This window comes from Mastomys coucha, unplaced genomic scaffold (assembly GCF_008632895.1).
Source record: "Mastomys coucha isolate ucsf_1 unplaced genomic scaffold, UCSF_Mcou_1 pScaffold21, whole genome shotgun sequence".
In the NCBI taxonomy this organism is placed as follows: domain Eukaryota; kingdom Metazoa; phylum Chordata; class Mammalia; order Rodentia; family Muridae; genus Mastomys; species Mastomys coucha.
In genome coordinates this window covers 115,978,638-115,996,381 of record NW_022196904.1, presented here as the reverse complement: position 1 = coordinate 115,996,381, position 17,744 = coordinate 115,978,638, and the positions used below count along the sequence as shown (strand labels likewise).

General features: G+C 50.6%; 3 protein-coding genes across 4 annotated transcripts in view; 1 reads left to right on the top strand and 2 right to left on the bottom strand.

The window, feature by feature from the left end:
• Nucleotides 1-5,341, bottom strand: part of Sez6l2 (seizure related 6 homolog like 2) — a 21,217-nt gene extending 15,876 nt beyond the window's left edge. The window contains exons 1-5 of one of the 2 annotated variants that reach the window (XM_031388339.1): nt 4,190-5,341; nt 3,170-3,301; nt 2,245-2,544; nt 1,807-1,946; nt 1,321-1,522 (exon numbers count right to left, since the gene is read on the bottom strand). In XM_031388339.1, coding sequence (XP_031244199.1) covers nt 1,321-1,522; nt 1,807-1,946; nt 2,245-2,544; nt 3,170-3,301; nt 4,190-4,268 — 853 coding nt within the window. In that variant the 5' untranslated portion in view covers nt 4,269-5,341. The remainder of the gene's footprint in view (nt 1-1,320; nt 1,523-1,806; nt 1,947-2,244; nt 2,545-3,169; nt 3,302-4,189) is intronic. The other variant, XM_031388340.1, reaches the window with a different exon arrangement.
• Nucleotides 4,747-9,700, top strand: Asphd1 (aspartate beta-hydroxylase domain containing 1). Its single transcript, XM_031388341.1, has 3 exons — nt 4,747-7,049; nt 8,826-8,939; nt 9,440-9,700. Exons 1-3 carry the CDS (start codon nt 6,191-6,193, stop codon nt 9,547-9,549), a joined length of 1,083 nt encoding a protein of 360 aa, XP_031244201.1. The 5' UTR covers nt 4,747-6,190; the 3' UTR covers nt 9,550-9,700.
• Nucleotides 9,701-9,841: 141 nt separating this feature from the next.
• Kctd13 (potassium channel tetramerization domain containing 13) overlaps nt 9,842-17,744 on the bottom strand; it is an 18,240-nt gene continuing 10,337 nt past the window's right edge. Inside the window, exons 3-6 of the mRNA XM_031388342.1 lie at nt 14,486-14,575; nt 14,344-14,396; nt 13,601-13,796; nt 9,842-10,598 (exon numbers count right to left, since the gene is read on the bottom strand). Coding sequence (XP_031244202.1) covers nt 10,362-10,598; nt 13,601-13,796; nt 14,344-14,396; nt 14,486-14,575 — 576 coding nt within the window. The 3' untranslated portion in view covers nt 9,842-10,361. The remainder of the gene's footprint in view (nt 10,599-13,600; nt 13,797-14,343; nt 14,397-14,485; nt 14,576-17,744) is intronic.

The following is a 17,744-nucleotide window of genomic DNA, read 5'->3' as shown; positions in this document are numbered from 1 at the left end:
AAAAAAAAAAAAAAAAAAAAAGATGCACAGGGAGTGAGGAAGGAACATGCACTGCAACCTCAATAAGATGCACAGGGAGTGAGGAAGGAACATGCGCTGCAAGCTCAATAAGATGCACATGGTATCTGGGAAGAAGGGGGAAGTACATGGAACCAAGGAACAGTAGCTCCTGTCTCTAAGAGCACATGAAAGAACTTTGCAGAGGACAGCAATGCCTGGGATGGGGATACTGTCTTAAGTCCCTTAGCTCACACACATGTATGTGTGCTAGAAAATACGTGTACATTAACTACGAGAAGCCACTCCCCCTACACACATAGGCTAACACCGATCACACGTGTAGCTCAGCTGTATGTGGATGCATGAAACACTCCCCTTACTGCCCTGGAAGTCAGAAGGAGTTGCCAAAACTGCAAACCTAAGAGTCACTTTCCTGCACCCTGAGTCCCTGCCAGCCGCCACCCTGCCTCCCTCCCAGGGTGGTCTTTCCATTTGTTCTTCATTCACTGCCTTCTCTGCTTTGGCCGTGGGGTCTCTGACTGACGCTGTTGAGGTTTTTACTGTGTTCCAGACCCTGTTTTAAATACTCCATGAGCACTGACTCACCTGATCATCCTAGTCACACGTCACAGTATGTACTCTAATTTCTGCTTTTCAGACGGAGCCGAGAGACACAGAAGGGTGAAATAAACTGCCCTGGGTGATACGATGCGGACAACCCTGTCTTCCTCCTTTCTAAGAGCTTCATTTTCTCTCCTCTCGGAGACTCAGAATGTGTTCTTCTAATCCATTCCAGTTGCTTCTTTCTCTTTTCCTCCCACCCTTCCCCTGGCCAGCTCATCCTGTAGGTCTCTTCTTAGTCACCACCTCCTCTAGAAGCCATTCCTATATTCCTTAGGAAAACACCGGTCCCTTTGATTCTTGCTCCTCTGGCCTCTCCTCCATCATAGTCCTTACCTGACGGACATCACCATTCCGATTACTATCTGTTTCCACCCAGATCTTCAGCTCCTTAAAGACAGACTTATAGTGAGCTGATTCATTGTTTTCCCCAAGGCAAATACAGAGCCTGGTATGAAGTAGGTACTCGGTAAAAATTCATTGAATGGCATAAGTGGATTGCTACTTGGATTCAGTCACCTGCATTTACAGATCCAGGAATGGGTGAGCAACTGTATATGTGTGTCTTTTGAGGGCCCTGCCCCCAGAGGGTCCCAGGCAGGAGGAAGACTCTCAGAACCCTGAGTCAGCAGGATGCTAGAGATGTCTTCTGTACCCTAGGTGGCTCTTGTCTCTCTACTGGCATTTCAGACTCCTCACCCTGATAGTGAATCCTGAAGCCATTGCCCCTTGGGACTCGAGGACTCTGGAAATGCAGGAGCAGCCGGTTTGTTGGGCTCCGAAGCACTTGTCCTTCTCCCAGCATGGAGGAATTGGCCAGGAGTCTGGGGGCCAGGCCTGGAGAACCCCCACCAGCCAGCACCAGGAGCTCCTCCTCCTGAGACAGGTTGAGTGTCTGCACCTAGAGAAGCAGATACAGGGAGGCCAGGGCACATCAGCAGGGGGAGGGGTTACATGACAGCCTAAGCCCCCACCCTCCAGTAAACCACTCATGTTGCAGATACAGGGAGGCCAGGGCATATCAGCTGGGGGAGGAGTTATATGACAGCCTAAGCCCCAACCCTCCAGTAAACCACCCATGTGGCAGAACTCTAAAGGAGTTTTGAGATTATCTAAGTCAGAAAACAGGTTCACCCATTCCCAGGCCAGACTTAGTCACACTCAATGGGCACCACAGAAAAGTACCTGAATCTCAATGCCATAACCAGGGTAGACATGGATGCTGTAGGTGCAATCTAGGAGCTCCACAGAGCGACTGGCAGTGCTGCCCAAATCCGGAGACTCCACAAACCCTTCGCCCTCCGAGATGTTGTTATTGCACAGAACTAAAGAGATGTAAGTGGTTGGGACTGAGAGGTCTTGTGTGAAGCCCTCCCAGTCAAGCATCTTCAGTGCTGGCCTGTATCCCTGCAATCCTTCACCATCTTTATCCAGTGCTCCCTTTCTATGTCTACTGAGACTTTCCTTCCCCAACTACAATATGGATGGAAGCCCATAGAAGAGCCCTTGGACCTTAACGCTGGTCTTTGTCATTACCCCTCTCCGACCTGTCCCTAAATCTCCTTCCACATGATCCTCAAGCAGTCCCACATGGGAGCATCCATGCCCTTTCCATCACCTCACCTGGGCTGGTGACAGTAGTGGTGACAGTCGTTGTGGTGATGATGGTGGTGGTGGTTTCCTCCTCTCCTCCCTCGGGCCTGAGGGGTGGAACTGGGGAGGCGGGGCCAGGTGGGGGCGGGGCTGTAGTTCCAGGGGGTGGGGTCAGCAGCTCTGGCGCGGTGGGGCCTGCCCCCCTGACCCCTTTAGGGGTGACAGCTGTCGTCAGAGGCCCTGTCCCTGGCTCAGTGGCACGTGGCAGGGAGGGTGCTGCAAGAGTCTGGCCGGCTGGAGGGGTGGCTAGTGTGGGGTCTGGGTCAGATCCTGAGATAGTTTAAGGGTAGTCAGCACACAGGAGGAGCAAATTGGCCCATGGGGGTAGGGAACAGCTTAGAATGAAACACCCCAAAGCCTCCCCACAGGGTACAGGTCCCCATTTCCCCCTACCCACCCAGGCACCCCACATCCTTTCAAATTTTTGCAGCTAAAGTTTCCTTTCTTGTTCCACCGCTGTCTTGACGGCCCTCTTGAGCCTCTCCCCACCCCCAGATCTGGCTCTTGCTCCTGCCTACCTCTCTCTTCTCTGTCTAGCTCTCTCTGGAGCTTTTCTATGCTTAGCATTCTTATTGCTCTCTGGTTTTATGATCCTAGATCAACTGCTGGTTGTATATCACTCTCTGTCTCGTCATTTTTGTGACTCTGGTTGTCAGAATTCACATCTCTCTCTGTATACATGATCTCTCTCTGTATACATGATCTCTTGACTGTTCATCATTTTGTCCCTGTCTCTGGTTCTGTCGAAGGCCAGCTTTGACTCTTTCTCTGCTTGTCTCCCCTGACTTTCATTGGCCTCCTAGGAGTCTCTCCCAGGGAACTCTCTCCACCTGCCTTCCCTCTAGCCAGCTACTCCGTCTCTCATCATACTTCTGTGCCACGTTGTGGGCCTCACCCGGCAAGAAGCCGATCTCTGGGCCCTTCCGCAGCAAAGCCCCATGGAGCAGCTCAGCCAGATCCTCAGAGGCCACTGTGGGAGTCTCACTTCCAGGCTCTGGCATCATTTCATCCTCCTTCAGGGGCAGACCTAGGAGGTGAAGTCCTGTGAACCTCTCCATTCCTCTACATCCCGTCCTTATCTGGAGAGATTTTCTTCCCCAGAGCACATCTTATCAGACACTCAGGGGGGGTCCCAGGCTGGGCTGAGAGCCAAGACCTGAGGAGTGACTCCAATCTTCCCTCTCCCCCAAAGAGTTCCACCTCCTGGTCTCTGGGCCTTCAGTGAGAACCTTAGTACCAACCCTGGACAGCTCTAGCAGGCTGTGCTTTGGGACTGCTTTCTATTCCTCCCCACTGAAACACTCCCCTGATCCCAAAACTCTGAGGAGAGTCTGACAGCATCTCCCAGACTGCTTCTGCAGTGCCAGCTTTCTCTCTGGGTTTCTGCCTCTGCAGACAGTCTCTCTCTCTCTCTCTCTCTCTCTCTCTCTCTCTCTCTCTCTCTCTCTCTCTCTCCTCTGCGGTCTTCACAGCCTCTGCTGCCTTCTCTCGACTCTGGATGGGGATCAGAGTAGAGTCAGGGATTGAATATACCTGCTTGTGTTCATCTGTCTTTGTCCGTATGTCCAAGAACATTTGTGTGTACAGCGCCTGGCACCTCTCCCAGCACCTCCATCTCCCACCCAGGTACCCTGCCTGCTTCCACCGCCTCCGCAGAAATCCACTCAACTTCCCCCAGCTTTTCCTGAATTTAACCCCTAAGATACAACTAAAAGCTCTTCTTATTCATTTCTCTATCTCCTTAATATTAGGAGTTCAAGGGCTCCACGTACCAGTAGGAGAGCCTTGGCTTGCCCCTTCCCAGTCAACTGTGCCCCTCCCCTCCCCCACAAGCTCGGAAGACTCAATATCTTTAGAGAAAGAAGGTAGAGGACCCACGAGAACCTTCCCAGGGCCCACCCCCACATGTCCTTACCCTCAATCCAGGCACAGCTCAGCAGAATTAGGAACAGCAGCTGGGAAGGCGGCGGGTGCTGGGCCTTGGGAGTCCCCATGGCGACTCACGCTAATTTCTCTCCTCTGTGGCTCTTCTGAATAATCTAGCTGTCACTTTCCCTCCGCGTCCTTTTATCTTTTCCTTTAATTTTGCTTTCCTGCTAAGGGTCAGCAAAGGAAGGCAATTTTTCTTCGTTTGGGATGGAGGAGCAGAATTGGCCTAGGGGTTTCTTGGAGTCCGCCCCCTTTTGCTCAATCGTTATCCTTTGCTCTGCGATCTAAGGCAAAGGGGGGCGCGGCTCCCGCTGCGGGGGGTGGGGCCGAGAGGGCCGAAGGTTATCCCCTTGTTCGGGAGCTTGGGCCCATCGGGATGGATAGATAGCTATTCGGGGGGGGAAAGTGGGAGGGGAAAGGCAGCTTCCGGGGGTCTAGGGTGGGCTTGAGGATCCAGAGGGCCCTTATGGGGTTCAACTGGGGCTTATCACGGAGAAGAAGAGGGAAGGGGCTGCGGAACCAGGGAAGCTGAAGCTCGGCCACTGGAGCTGCGGGAGGGAGAAGCTGAGAAAGGTGTCAAGCCCACGTCAGATCCTGGGGACGGGCAAAGGGAGGGGCCTGGGATTTATTCTCTGATGAGGGAGGAGGAGGAAGTGCAGATGGAGGAAGGAGGGATCCTGAGCCAGGACCGTAATCTGCACTTCCCGAGGCCCCTAGGGGAGCGGAAGGAAACTCTGGTCCCAGTAGTAATTAGGTTCCCTCCCGGCGCCATTCCAGAACATCTGGTATCTGCATCAGGTCTTCCTAAGGTGCCGAGAGTGGGCACAGCTTGGTTCACGTCTTCCTGGCCTGTCCAGTATGTCCTCTGTTCACACCCGGACCTCCCCGAGGGCCTTCACTATGCCCTTTACAGAAGCTCAGGTGGGATGGGCTTGCTCCTCCCGCAGGAAAAAGGGGAGTATCCAGGTTTGTAAGGGGTCTGAAGGGTACGTGTTGAGGCTCCCTCCTCCAGCAGGCGACCCGACAGAGGCCTGCAGCCTAGCGGCTACCACCCGTGATCTCCTGGCTCTGCCACTCAGGCAGCGGGCGCCCTTTCAGCACCTCGGCGCGCGGACAGCTCCCGGCCCCGCCTGCGCGGGCGGGCCTTGAAGCCAGGGATTGGCTGAAGCCGGTTTCGCGAACCCGCGTCTCGCTCAATGCTGGCTCTGGCGTAGCAAAGCCGGGGGAAAGGGGAGTCACAGGCCGACCTCTCCAGGGACCCGCAGGCCCACGGTCGGACTCGCAGTACAAGAGCACCGGCCGCACGCGCGGGTCAGGGCTCTCGCCCCGCCCCCGAGTCTGCCCCGCCTTTCTTTTCGCATTGCGGGGCAGCAAGAGGTTGGCACTGTGTCCCTGTACCCCACGTGGCGCTTGGTCAGGGCTGGGGGAGGGGTCTGGAGAGGCAAATCCAGAGAGAAGTCTCCCCCCTAACCCCCTTGCAGGGCTGGGCTACGGCTGCCTCTGGGAGGGGTCCTGGGTAGCTAAGCAGAGAGGGTTGCGGGAAGGAGTGACGTCAGGGTGAGTGGGCGCCCAAGAAGGGGTGTGTAGGAGGTCGGGAATCGGAGAGGACGGACCGGACCCGGTCGAGGGAGAAGACAGGTCAAGAAGAGAGGAAAGAGAAAGAGCCGCTATAGAGTTGGGTTGCGGGGCAGTTGGAGTAGGGACCCCTGTTGTCAGGGGAAGCTAGAAGAAAAAGGAGGGGTAGATAAGGAAAGGGGGGCTGGAGTGGAGGGAGGAGAAACGAGCCGAGACTGGGAGACTGAGGGTGGAGTGAGAGGAAAGGAAGAGGAGACTGCGGGAAGGAGAAAGGAGAGGAGGGCCACAGAAGGAAGAGAGGGCAGTAGAGCGATCTTAGAGTAGAGACAAATAGAAAAGGAAGGGGAGAGATAGAGGGAAGTGAGGGAAAGGTCTGTTGTGGGGCCTGTAGAAGGAGTGAACAGGAGTGGGGATGTGGAAGGGAGGGAATCAGGAAGCAGTCATCGAGGGGTCAGGTGGAGAACTGAGTGGACCAGGGAGCTGGGGTCTGCAAGATGCAGCTTGCCTCTTAGCCAGGGCCTCTTTGCCTATCGTGTTTCCATGGCCACTGCCCCTCGGCTCCTCAGCTCTTACTGTGCTCCTCGGAGCCCTCACTTCTCTGTTCCTTTGGTACTGCTACCGTCTGGGCTCCCAAGACGTGCAGGCCCTGGGGGTTGGGAGTCGAGCTGGGGGTGTTAGTGGCATGCCTGATGTATGTTCACAGACTGGCCCACGGGGCCCTGGGGATCCTGGGGAAGGACCCAGGGCAGAAGGGCTAGTGAGCAGGCGGCTTCGGGCCTATGCCAGGCGTTACTCCTGGGCTGGGATGGGCAGAGTGAGGCGGGCAGCTCAGGGAGGCTCTGGCCTCCCAGGAGGGACAGGAGTCATGGGCATTCAGCGCCCTGGCTTACTTTTCCTACCAGACTTGCCTTCGTCCCCCTTTGTGCCACGTGATGCCCAGAGGCATGATGTGGAGCTCCTACAGAGCAGCTTCCCCGCCATTTTGCGAGACTTCGCAGCTGTGAGCTGGGACTTCGCAGGAACTACCCCTCTGCCTCGGGGCTGGTCCCCACCCCTGGCCCCTGGATGCTACCAGCTCCTGCTGTACCAAGCAGGCCGGTGCCAACCCAGCAACTGCCGGCGGTGCCCAGGAGCCTATCGGGCGCTGAGGGGGCTGCGGAGCTTCATGAGTGCCAATACCTTCGGCAATGCTGGCTTTTCTGTTCTATTGCCTGGAGCCCGGCTCGAGGGCCGCTGTGGACCCACCAATGCTCGGGTTAGATGCCATCTGGGTGAGTATAGCCTGTCTGCAAACCCTCCATATTCCTACTTCACCACCTCTTCTCTGCCATTGGGTCTTTCTGCACTATGGTTCCTATCATGCCTCTCTTCTCAGAATCTTCCCCAACCAGATCTCTTGAGTTCCACCTTCATGCAAACTTTCATGCAGTCAGTGGCAGCTTGCACGGTGTTCCACGCTGACCCTTACTCTTTGTCTCCAACCACCCTTCCCCGTTTTAATTTAAAAGAAATCCTCACTGAAATGTAAGTGGTCAGTGTTACTTGCCCCAAGAGAAAATACTCAGAAAATAAAATTTAAATTGTAAAGAAACAGCCTTGAGTAAGGCATGGTCTTGCATGCCTGGAGTCTCAGCACCTGGAAGTCCGAGACAAGGATCCCAAGTTTGAGGTAAGCCTGGGTCTTATTTCTCTTTTATTTAGTCTAGGGAGTATAGTGAGATAATCTACATCTCACTATGCAGTCCTGGCCTGAAATTCTAAATACAGACCAGTTGGCCTCAAACTCACTGAGATCTGCCTCCCACTACCTCCTGCGTGCTGGAATTGATGGTGTGCACAGTAGGTGGCATACTGTTTTTAGGCTTCTTCACTGATAAGTAACAATGTTAGTGGGGTGCTCAATAGCAGCAACCTGAGATTTTTTTTGTTGTCAGACACCAGAAGAGGGCATCACATCTCACTACAGATGGTTGAGTCACCATGTGGTTGCTGGGAATTGAACTCAGGACCTCTGGAAGAGCAGTCAGTGCTCTTGACCGCTGAGTCATCTCCCTAGCCCCCTGAGATCTTTCTTTCTTTCCTTCTTTCTTTCTTTCTTTTCTTCTTCTTCTTCTTTTTTTTTTTTTTTTGGTTTTTTTGAGACAGAGTTTCTCTGTGTAACCCTGGCTGTCCTGGAACTCACTCTGTAGACCAGGCTGGCCTCGAACTCAGAAATCCACCTGCCTCTGCCTCCCAAGTGCTGGGATTAAAGGTGTGCGCCACCACCACCCGGCGAGATTTTTCTAATGTTCTAAAGATTGAAAGAAAATCAGAAAAGTAAACCTCAGCTTACCCTAAATCTCTGTGCTGCTGGCTGGATGTGTCTTATGCTTTGGGGCACACTGCTTTTCCTACCAGACCTGCCTTCATGCCCCTTTGTGCCACGTGACACCCAGAGGCATGATGCGGAGCTCCTACAGAGCAGCTTCCCCAGCAATTTACAGGCCTTGGGGCTGGGAGCTGGGACTTCTCAGGGATGACCCCTCTGCCTCAGAGCTGGTCCCCACCCCTGGCCCCTGGTGAGGACTTCCTGGATGCTCCCTGCAGATTCCACGCACATGTTGGACTTTCAGCCTTAGTGACGCTGAGAAAACTACCCAGTCTTAAGGACTTTTCCAGATGCTACATTCTGGAATGTCTTATTTGCCATCAGAGTTTGCTGTTTTCTCAGCACACTGAGGTTGACTGAGGTTGACTGAGGTTCTGGGGTCAAACCAGAGCCATTAGCTTTGCCTCATGGGAGAAGTCCCCAGTACACAGTAGATTCTGGAACTGAACTGACAGAAAATCCAGAAGGAGATTGTTCAGGGGAGCTTTTTTTCCAAATGACAGATATGCTTCCCACAGCAGGACTTCCCAGTGTCTTAACATCCTTCAGACCATACTGTGTTGTGAATGTACTCCGGCCACCTTTGAGAAGACCACGGAATCTGGCCTGTGAGGCCCATTGAGTGGGCAGCCCCCCTGAACACAGGCAGGAATAGTGGATGCCCATTCTCTCCTCACAGGCCTGAAGATCCCTCCTAGTTGTGAGCTGGTTGTTGGTGGTGAGCCCCAGTGCTGGGCTGAAGGGCACTGCCTCCTGGTGGACGACTCCTTCCTGCACACAGTGGCTCATAATGGTAACAGGACTCACGTTCTGGTGGGTCAGGGGACCAAAAAGCTGAGGGATTCTAGCCAATCTTCTCTCAGCAGCACTATTTTGGGACTGCACAGCCTTGGGCAAGTCACACTCCTCCAACCTCCTGGGGGGGGGGGGGCATCTGCCTTTTTTACCAGGTAACTGCATATGGGCTAGGACCCTAAGCTAGACTATCTGTACCTCCGTCCTCTTGCTGTGGGACCTCAGGCATTTACTTAACCTTATCATGCTGTCAGCTGGTATAAAATGTACCCACTTTAGGCACATAGAGTTATCACTATAGATGCCAGATATGGTGACACTCAAGAGGCTGGGCCAGGAGGGTGGTAAGTTTAAAGGCTGGGCTACATGGTGAAACCCTGGCTTAAATGAACCACTGGTGAGGGCCTGGTACTGACCTTTGCTTTCCTCAGTCTATGATATGAATTCTAGCACAGAAGTTCTCGTGTCAGCTGCTGTCTCCATCCCTGTGTGCCCTAGGATCCCCTGAAGATGGGCCTCGAGTGGTCTTCATTGTGGACCTCTGGCACCCTAACGTGGCTGGGGCGGAACGCCAAGCTCTTGACTTTGTCTTCGCACCAGACCCTTGAAAGAAGCTGTTCCCTTCCAGCACCAGAGCTGGAGTGATGCTGCACTCAAGGACAGCTTGAGTTGTGGTCAGGACCTCTTTTCCACCGTGAGAGGCAGGAAGGTGTGACTTACTCAGACAGCATTGAATACAAATTGTGAATCCTCTCCTAAGTCCTGACTCTTTCCTTCCTAGTTACCAATCGCAGGCTAGGGCTTGGGGCAAGGGGCTCATGTTTCTACCACATGAACAGCCAGGCATCTTCTTAACACAAGCCGTCTCTGCATCCCTCACCCGAGAATCAGCAGCAGACCTTCAGCTCAACTTTATTCCAATAATTTAATAGAAAATTAAAATAATAAATAATATGAAACAGATCAAGATAGCCGAGCTGGTCCAGGTCCAGGCCAGCCTAGTACAAAGTTAAGGAGGTAGGGCGAATGGTGAGGCAGAAGGGGCAAAGTACTGTTGCAATGGCGGAAAGCAGCTTGGAGTGTGGTTGATGGTACTCTCCTTTCTACATGTATGTTCAATGTATTAACAAAATGGAAAGGGAATCCTGTGTCATTCTAAACCAGATGGTAAGAGAAAGATGGCAGAACAAGGATGTGGAGGAGGGGTGGTCACTGGCTTTCTGAAGAGCCCCACCAGAGGGAAATGCTGGAATGTACCGTGTGGTTAGCAGTGAGTGGCAATGCCTGGAAGGAAAGGGCTCACTGAACATAGCATGCAATGAGGGGACAGAGGGAAGACCCACGACTTGGCCAGCAGAGCCGGGGCAAAGAGAGAGGGACTAGGTCCCAGAAGCAACAGGAAAGCTGAGGAAGATCAAGGTCAGTCCTTGAAGACAATCTGTTGGCCGTGAGGACGCTCGTCATGGGTGATATGGCGGCGGACATGAATCCTCCGGACACGGTGCTCTCGGTTCTCTTCGTCATCTCCTCGGCCTGCCCCACCACCTCCAGCTGCACCCCCTGTGGCCTCCAGCAGAGCCAGATCTGGGCCACGGGAATTCTCATAAATTAAGATGTTCAGTGTCTCCTCGAAGATCCGAGCCTCAGGGAATTCCACCTGCAAAAGGCCAGCAACCCATAGCTCCTGCCTCTGGCCCAGTCCCGCAGTGTTTCCCTAGTGGCTCCTCTGTGGGCTCTCCTCCAGGCCCTGCAGGCAGTTAGGCTTGTTTTCTTTCCTTCTCTGCCTAGGCTCTTGGACTGCTTTTCATTTAATAAGTCCTGAGTACCTGCCACTATCCCTGGGTTGTTCCAAGCATCAGGAATGTAGTATTATAAACAAATGCTTGCCCTCAGCATGTTGGGAGTCTAGGGGAAGAACACAGACACATTCTTCCTAAAGTCAGATGATGACATTTTATGCAAAAAGTTGGAAAATGGGACATGAATGGCCTTTCCCAAGAGATTTTCATCTTTAAAGTAGGGAATTCAGACCAGGCCTTGCTGGGAATGTGGTGTTTGACCAACTCAAGAGAGGGAAGCACATAGCTAGAGGAAGCAAGATGAAGGCTGGCAGCAAGATAGGGACGTGTCTCAGATGCCAAGACAGAATGAAGACAGAGGAAAAAGAAGCAGGAAAGGGGGCAGTTTGCTGGGCAGTATTGAAAAGGATAGGATGAGCTGGGCGTAGTGGCACACGCCTTTAATCCCAGCACTTGGGAGGCAGAGGCAGGTGGATTTCTGAGTTCGAGGCCAGCCTGGTCTACAGAGTGAGTTCCAGGACAGCCAGGGCTACACAGAGAAACCCTGTCTCAAAAAACCAAAAAAAAAAAAAAAAAAAAAAAAAAAAAAAAAAAAAAAAAAAAAAAAAAAAAAAAAAAAAAAAAAAAAAAAAAAAGAAAAAAGAAAAGGATAGGATGAACCCAGAGTCTCATGCATGCTGGACCTGTTCTACTGCTGAGCTATAACCATACTCTTAATTGTTTATTACTGATTTGATTTTTTTTTTGGGAGGGGTTCAAGACAGCTGATTTAATTATTTTAAGACAGTCTTACTAGGTTGCCCAAGATGGTCTTGAACTTGCAATCCTCCTGTACGAGGCCAGCCAATACGACTGTGACTGCTCCCCACTGTGATTACAGGTGTACACACCACACCCTCCTCTTAAGCTACCTCTTCCTAATTGCAGGGAAAAAAAAAACCTTTGCAAAGATGAGGTACATTCCATGCCTTTGATCAATGTTTCGTAGTCCTTCCATTAGGTGACAACTATCAGGCTAATACTAGCTAGGGGACACTGGAAAGGAAAAGGCATAGTACTGCTCTGCAGCCACTGTTCTCCCCAAGACCACAGCACTTTGTGCAGCTAAAAAGGGGGGTTGACAACTTTGTCTGGGGCAGTTGCATTGAAATTTCAAGAGCAAATGCATCCAAAAAGAAATGATGCTTGGCTTGAGTCTGAAAGCACAAGTTCATTAGCTGACAGGCAACGGAGAAAGACTGCTCGTCATACACCACTGAGGAAAGATTTGCACTCTGTTCAACATGCTGCGTATGTGGTTTGGAGTCTGGGGCAGTGCCTAACAGATTGGGTATTGAGACAGTTTTAAATTTTAACTAATTAATTTTTATATGTGTGGGTGTTTTGTCTCCATGTTTGTGCATCACGCGGGTGCAGTGCCCCCGGGGGCCAGAAGAGGGTGTTAGATCCCCTGGGGCTGGAGTTGTGAACCTCCAGGTGTGTGCTGGGAATCAAACCCATGTCCTCTTAAAGAGCAGCCAGTGTTCTTAACCACTGAGCCACCTCTCCAGCCCTGGATACTGTGAGATGCTCACTGATGGCTACCACATTCACAGCATAGACTCAGAAGGTCCTGAGGTTTTTAGTTTTTTCTTTTAGTGACAGAATTTTACTATGTTGCCCTGGCAGGTCCAGAACTGCTTCAGAGTGCTGAAGCTGAAGGTGTGCGCCACTGTGCCTGTCTTGTCCTGAGAGGTGTATAATTCTGGCTGTCAAAGCTGATGCTGAAGGACTGCAAGTTCAAGGCCAGCCTGTGCAGCATAGGAAGACTGTCTCAAAGCAAAATGAAATAACAAAGGGCTGGGGAGGTGGCTCTGTGGTACAGCACTGGCTTAGCTGCATGAGGTCCTGAGTTCCTTATGCAATACTGCAAAAACAAAACCTGCTCTTGGTACTGGGCCTTTTGAGGTTCTAAAGTGAACCATGGACCTTCTGTTTAGGGATAGGTTTTGAGACAGGCTCTTTCTACGTAGCCCAGATGTCCTTAAACTCATGCTCCTCTTTCCTCAGGTTGCTGAGTGCTGGGATCACATGCACACTGGACCCAGCTCCATGGACCTTCCATACAGAAAATGCACACATGCTTCTAAGCCTGTATGCTATTCTGGGAATTGCAAACAGCTCTGAACCCTCTCCACTGTCTACATTAAGAATCCTGCTTTAAGCTGGGCAGTGGTGGTGCACGCCTTTAACCCCAGTACTTGGGAAGCAGAGGCAGGCAGATTTCTGAGTTCCAGGCCAGCCTGGTCTACAGAATGAGTTCCAGGACAGCCAGGGCTATACAGAGAAACCCTGTCTCTAAAAACCAAAAAACTAAAAAAACAAAACAAAAAAAGGATTCTGCTTTAAACCGGCCAGTTGCCTCAATGGTTAAGAGCACGTGCTGCTCTGGCAGAGGACTCAGGCTCATTTTCCAGTACCCACATGGTTGCTCACAAGTAGTTCCAAGGGATCTGATGCCCTCTTCTGCCCTCCAAGATACCAGCACATATGTGGTATATTTATGTACATGCAGGCAGAACACTCAGACACATAAAAATACAGCTTTTTTTAAAAAGCCACAAACAGGTAAACCATGCTCTTCACAAGGCCTGGGGACCAATTAATTCCCAGCACCCCAAACAAAGAAAAGGAAAACAGAATCTTCTCTAATCTAACAGCCTCATTTCATAGGTAATGGGGTGACCTTCCTAAACTACATAGCCAGGAACTAGAACCCTGATCCCTGATAACCACCAGAGCTTTCCTTTGCCAGCCCTGCAGATCTACCTCTGTCCAGGGTCCCAGTCTTACCTCCCACCCCTCCCTGATCCCCTCTGACCTTGGTCTGCTTCTTCTCCGTAGCATAGACTATGGAGGTGCAGCACACCTCTGCAATTTTGCGGCCTTGCCCGTAGAAGGACCAGCAGCAGATCTCGTCCCCCAGAACATCCTTGAGGAAGAGCAGCCGCCCGTGGAAGCGTAGGGCGAGTTTGTCAAACAGCTCGATATTCTTCAGCAAGTTGTCATCTGAAGTGCTGAGAACCAGGGGCCAGCAAGCCTTAGCTGACTATCTTCCTTCCCTCTGCTCCCCCCACAGGGGCCCACATTCCCAGCACTCCAGTCCTGTGCAGCAGGGCACTTCTGACTGTAGGCCCCAGAAGGGAAGCATTTGCAGGGCAAATCACTGCCCAGAGCTCTCAACCATGCTGTCACCCCAGCACTGCCACATTTTAACTATGCAACATTAGGCAGGTTACTTTATCCTCTGGTGCCACAGGATTATCTCTAGATGAAGACCAACGTGTCCTCAGACTACTGGGAGTATGGATATGTTAATAGACAACACTGGAACCAATCCTGTTGGGAAATAAGGAACTAGCCTATGCTAACAACTATCACAGGCTTGGCTTGAAACTCATTTACTGATGACAGGTGGCACAGCTAGGATGGGGCATTCCACAGGCAGGCATTCTGTAGTCTCTCCATATGACCATAGTCCTCCACGGGACAGCAGAGCTGTGCTAACCCTAGGGTTCTGCGGAGTGTGAGGATGCAGCCGCAGCCTTGGCCCACAGTGCTCACCTGGTATAGGAGTACTTGTTGTTACTGCGGTTGTGTAGAAGCTTCACCACAGGCTGTGGGGGAAGCAGAGGACGCAGTCAAGAGACAGGGAAAGAACAGCAGCCGTCACAACTGTCCAACCCGCGGGCCTCCAGGGCCTCACCTTGGAGGTGCTGGCCAGGAGCTGCTGCTCTTCCCGGGGTGATGTCACTGTGGGGATGAGGCAGAGTGGCGACAGCTTCTCCCTTTTTTGCTGGAGAGGAAGTAGAAGTTGATTAGCAGTACAACTGGTGTTCACTCATGCCACTTGAATATAGGCTGTGTGACACTGCTTGGGGGTTGAAAATACTCTTCCATGTCTCCAAGGCTCACTAGGATGTGACTACTCCATGCCACTCTGGTTGTCAAGTGCAGTGATACAGCTAGTATATAATTTAGTATGCCCAGCTAAAAAGTTTATTTTTATGTATATGTAAAATTAACATGAAAGTCTAAGCATGACAACAGGTCCCCAAAGGCCCAGCTACTAGTGCCTGAGTATAGCAAGTACCCTCCCCATAACTATGCCCTTACCCTGCCAACCTGCTGTTTTGTAGGCACCCGGCCGTGCTCTCTCTGACTGCATGGGTCAGCCTGCCACGAGTGTGCTTCACTGGGCAGTGTGCAACTCAGCATGCTGCCCTCCACAGGGCAGTTCCACTCCTGTGCAGTTCCATAGCTTCTTTGGGTTCAGAGTATTGGTTCCTTTTCTTCACAGCACTTACGCCTGTGTCTGTTTTTGACATGTACTTCCCGAGGACTATACAGGTGATGATCAGTATACATTTGCTGAATGACTGAGTACAGTGATGTTGTTTATCTTTGAGTGCTGGGGGTTGAACCCTGGACCATGAGGGTATACCAAGCAAATACACTACCACTGACTTATACTCCTCACCATTTTTAAAAATTAAATTTTAATTTTTAGCCAGGCGGTGGCGGCGCACACCTTTAATCCCAGCACTTGGGAGGCAGAGGCAGGTGGATTTCTGAGTTCGAGGCCAGCCTGGTCTACAGAGTGAGTTCCAGGACAGTCAGGGCTATACAGAGAAACCCTGTCTCGAAAAACCAAAAACCAAAACCAAAATCAAAAACTAATCTTCCTGTCTCAGCTTCCCAAATGTTGAAATATACCTTTAGAGATGTGTTAGAGACATGCCTGTCTCAACTCTAAGACAAATTCCAGAAATTGCTTTTTGAGAGCTATTATTATTATTTATTATTATTATTTAGGTTTTTTTTTTTTTTTTTTAAGACAGATACGGTTTTTCTATGTAGTCTAGGCTGTCCTAGAACTCACTTTGTAGACCAGGCTAGCCTCAAACTTAAGAGATCTCCCTGCCTCCTATTTCCAAATATTAGGATTAAAGGCATGTGCCATCATGCCCAGCTAAGAGGTTTTTGTGTGTATGTGTGTTTATGTATGTTTAGAGATACATATAAAATTTAAATAGAAGACCAGGCCTGGTAGCGGGGACCCTAAGGCCCAGCTACTAGAGGCTGAGGTGGGAGGGCTGCTTAAACTTGGATCTGTGAGAACAGCCCAAACATAACTCTCACAGAAAGTACAGAGGAAAAAATAGGTTCATCCATAATCCCAGGAGACAGGAGGTAGACACTGAGCAGAGGCACAAGCACAGGGCTAGCTTGGTCTATATAGAATCTGAGACTATGCGCGACTCTGCATCAAGATTGTCTCAAAACAAAAAAAACAAAAAGTCAGGAATGTGTATACCTGTAATGGAAACACCTGGGAGGCAGAGGCAGTGGTCATCAAGTTTGAAAGCAGCTTAGGATATTTACTAAAACTACCTCAAAACAAAACAACAACAACAAAATCAGTGGAAGCACAGACGCCTGCAATTACTGTCAATTTTGAAGCAGTGAGTCTGTAAGACATAAAGATACAATACAAAGGCAAAATAATGAAAACTGTAGTTTTGGTGCAGAGACAAAACAAAATAAAGTATAACAGAAAACCAGAAACAACTGGGTGTGGGCATCTGAGAACTGAGGAGAAAGAGCAGGAAGCTGATCGTGTACCTGTTATCAAATGTGTAACAAATGGCCCCAAATGTCAGAGCTTCATTTAACATATTTAGGTTCCCTTTTCCTGTGGGTCAGGAATCCTCCTGTGAGCAGCTTGGGCTTCATGGCACAGGTTCTCCCATGAAGGCATGCACAGCAGGGGCTACAGGCTTCTTAAGGATCACTTTCTGAGAAATATGGCTGCTACACTCACGTGGCTGTTGCATGAGGGATCTAACCTTTGCCATCTGGACCTCTCTGTAGGTCTGCTTGAGTGTCTTTATAATGGAACAGTTGGTTTCTCCAGAGAAAATAATACAAAAGAGAATAATGCAATGATGGCCCACTGTCTTTTATGACTAGCTTCATTTGCCGTAAATCACTGGGAGCTGTCCCAAGGTTGGCTCCATTAACTCATTGCTCCCAGGATTGTCCAAGTCTCATCATTACATTGGCAGCTCAAAGCAGAGAAAATCTGAACCAGGTTCAGGATAGGATTAGGCCATCTGGGTACAGTTCATCAACTTCAGCTCAGGAAGGGACTTGCTTTTTGCTAGCCAAAGAGCTATGAACTACAGCATGTTGTCTCTTCCACTTAACCACTTAAGATGCTCTTGTTCAAAAGGTAGGGAGGGCAAAGACAGGAGGGGGCACGTAGAAATCACTGGTCCTAAAGTCTGTAACTTACTGGGCACCTTTGTTGCCCACCATGACCAGGTGTAATTCATACGGTAGTTCCGGTGTCCAGAAGCATCATTGTTTTTCCCAGGACATAGTCATAATTCTGGCTTCCTCAGCCTGCTTCTCACATGCATGAGTTTCACTGTCCAAAGCCCTCTGTGCTTCAGCTATGGCTGCTCCTTCAAGTCCCTGCTAATGTCTTTTTTTTTTTTTTTTTGTATTTTGGAGACAGGGTTTCTCTGTGTAGCCCTGGCTGTCCTGGAACTCACTCTGTAGACCAGGCTGGCCTCGAACTCAGAAATCCGCCTGCCTCTGCCTCCCAAGTGCTGGGATTAAAGGCGGGCGCCACCACCGCCCGGCTCCTGCTAATGTCTTAAATGCTTATTGTTGTCTAAGCTTAGGGTTCATATCGTAAGAGGAAAAAAAAACCCACACACCTATAACATTTTTGAAAAGAGCTTTTAACTGCTTTGGGCTTGGAAACAAGCTGCACATCTTAAATTGCCTTTTTAAACTTTATTTTTTGGTCAGGCGGTGGTGGTGCACACCTTTAATCCTAGCACTTGAGAGGTAGAGGCAGGCAGATTTGAGTTCGAGGTCAGCATGGTCTACACAGTGAGTTCCAGGACAGCCAGGGCTACACAGAGAAACCCTGTCTCGAAGAAAAAAAAAAA

Excerpts from the sequence above, each read along its gene's own strand:
- Asphd1 (XM_031388341.1), top strand. The coding sequence starts at position 6,191 with ATGTGGAAGGGAGGGAATCAGGAAGCAGTCATCGAGGGGTCAGGTGGA. Across the intron at positions 7,050-8,825 it reads TCGGGTTAGATGCCATCTGG|GCCTGAAGATCCCTCCTAGT; the intron begins GTGAGTATAGCC and ends CTCTCCTCACAG. Across the intron at positions 8,940-9,439 it reads GCACACAGTGGCTCATAATG|GATCCCCTGAAGATGGGCCT; the intron begins GTAACAGGACTC and ends TGTGTGCCCTAG.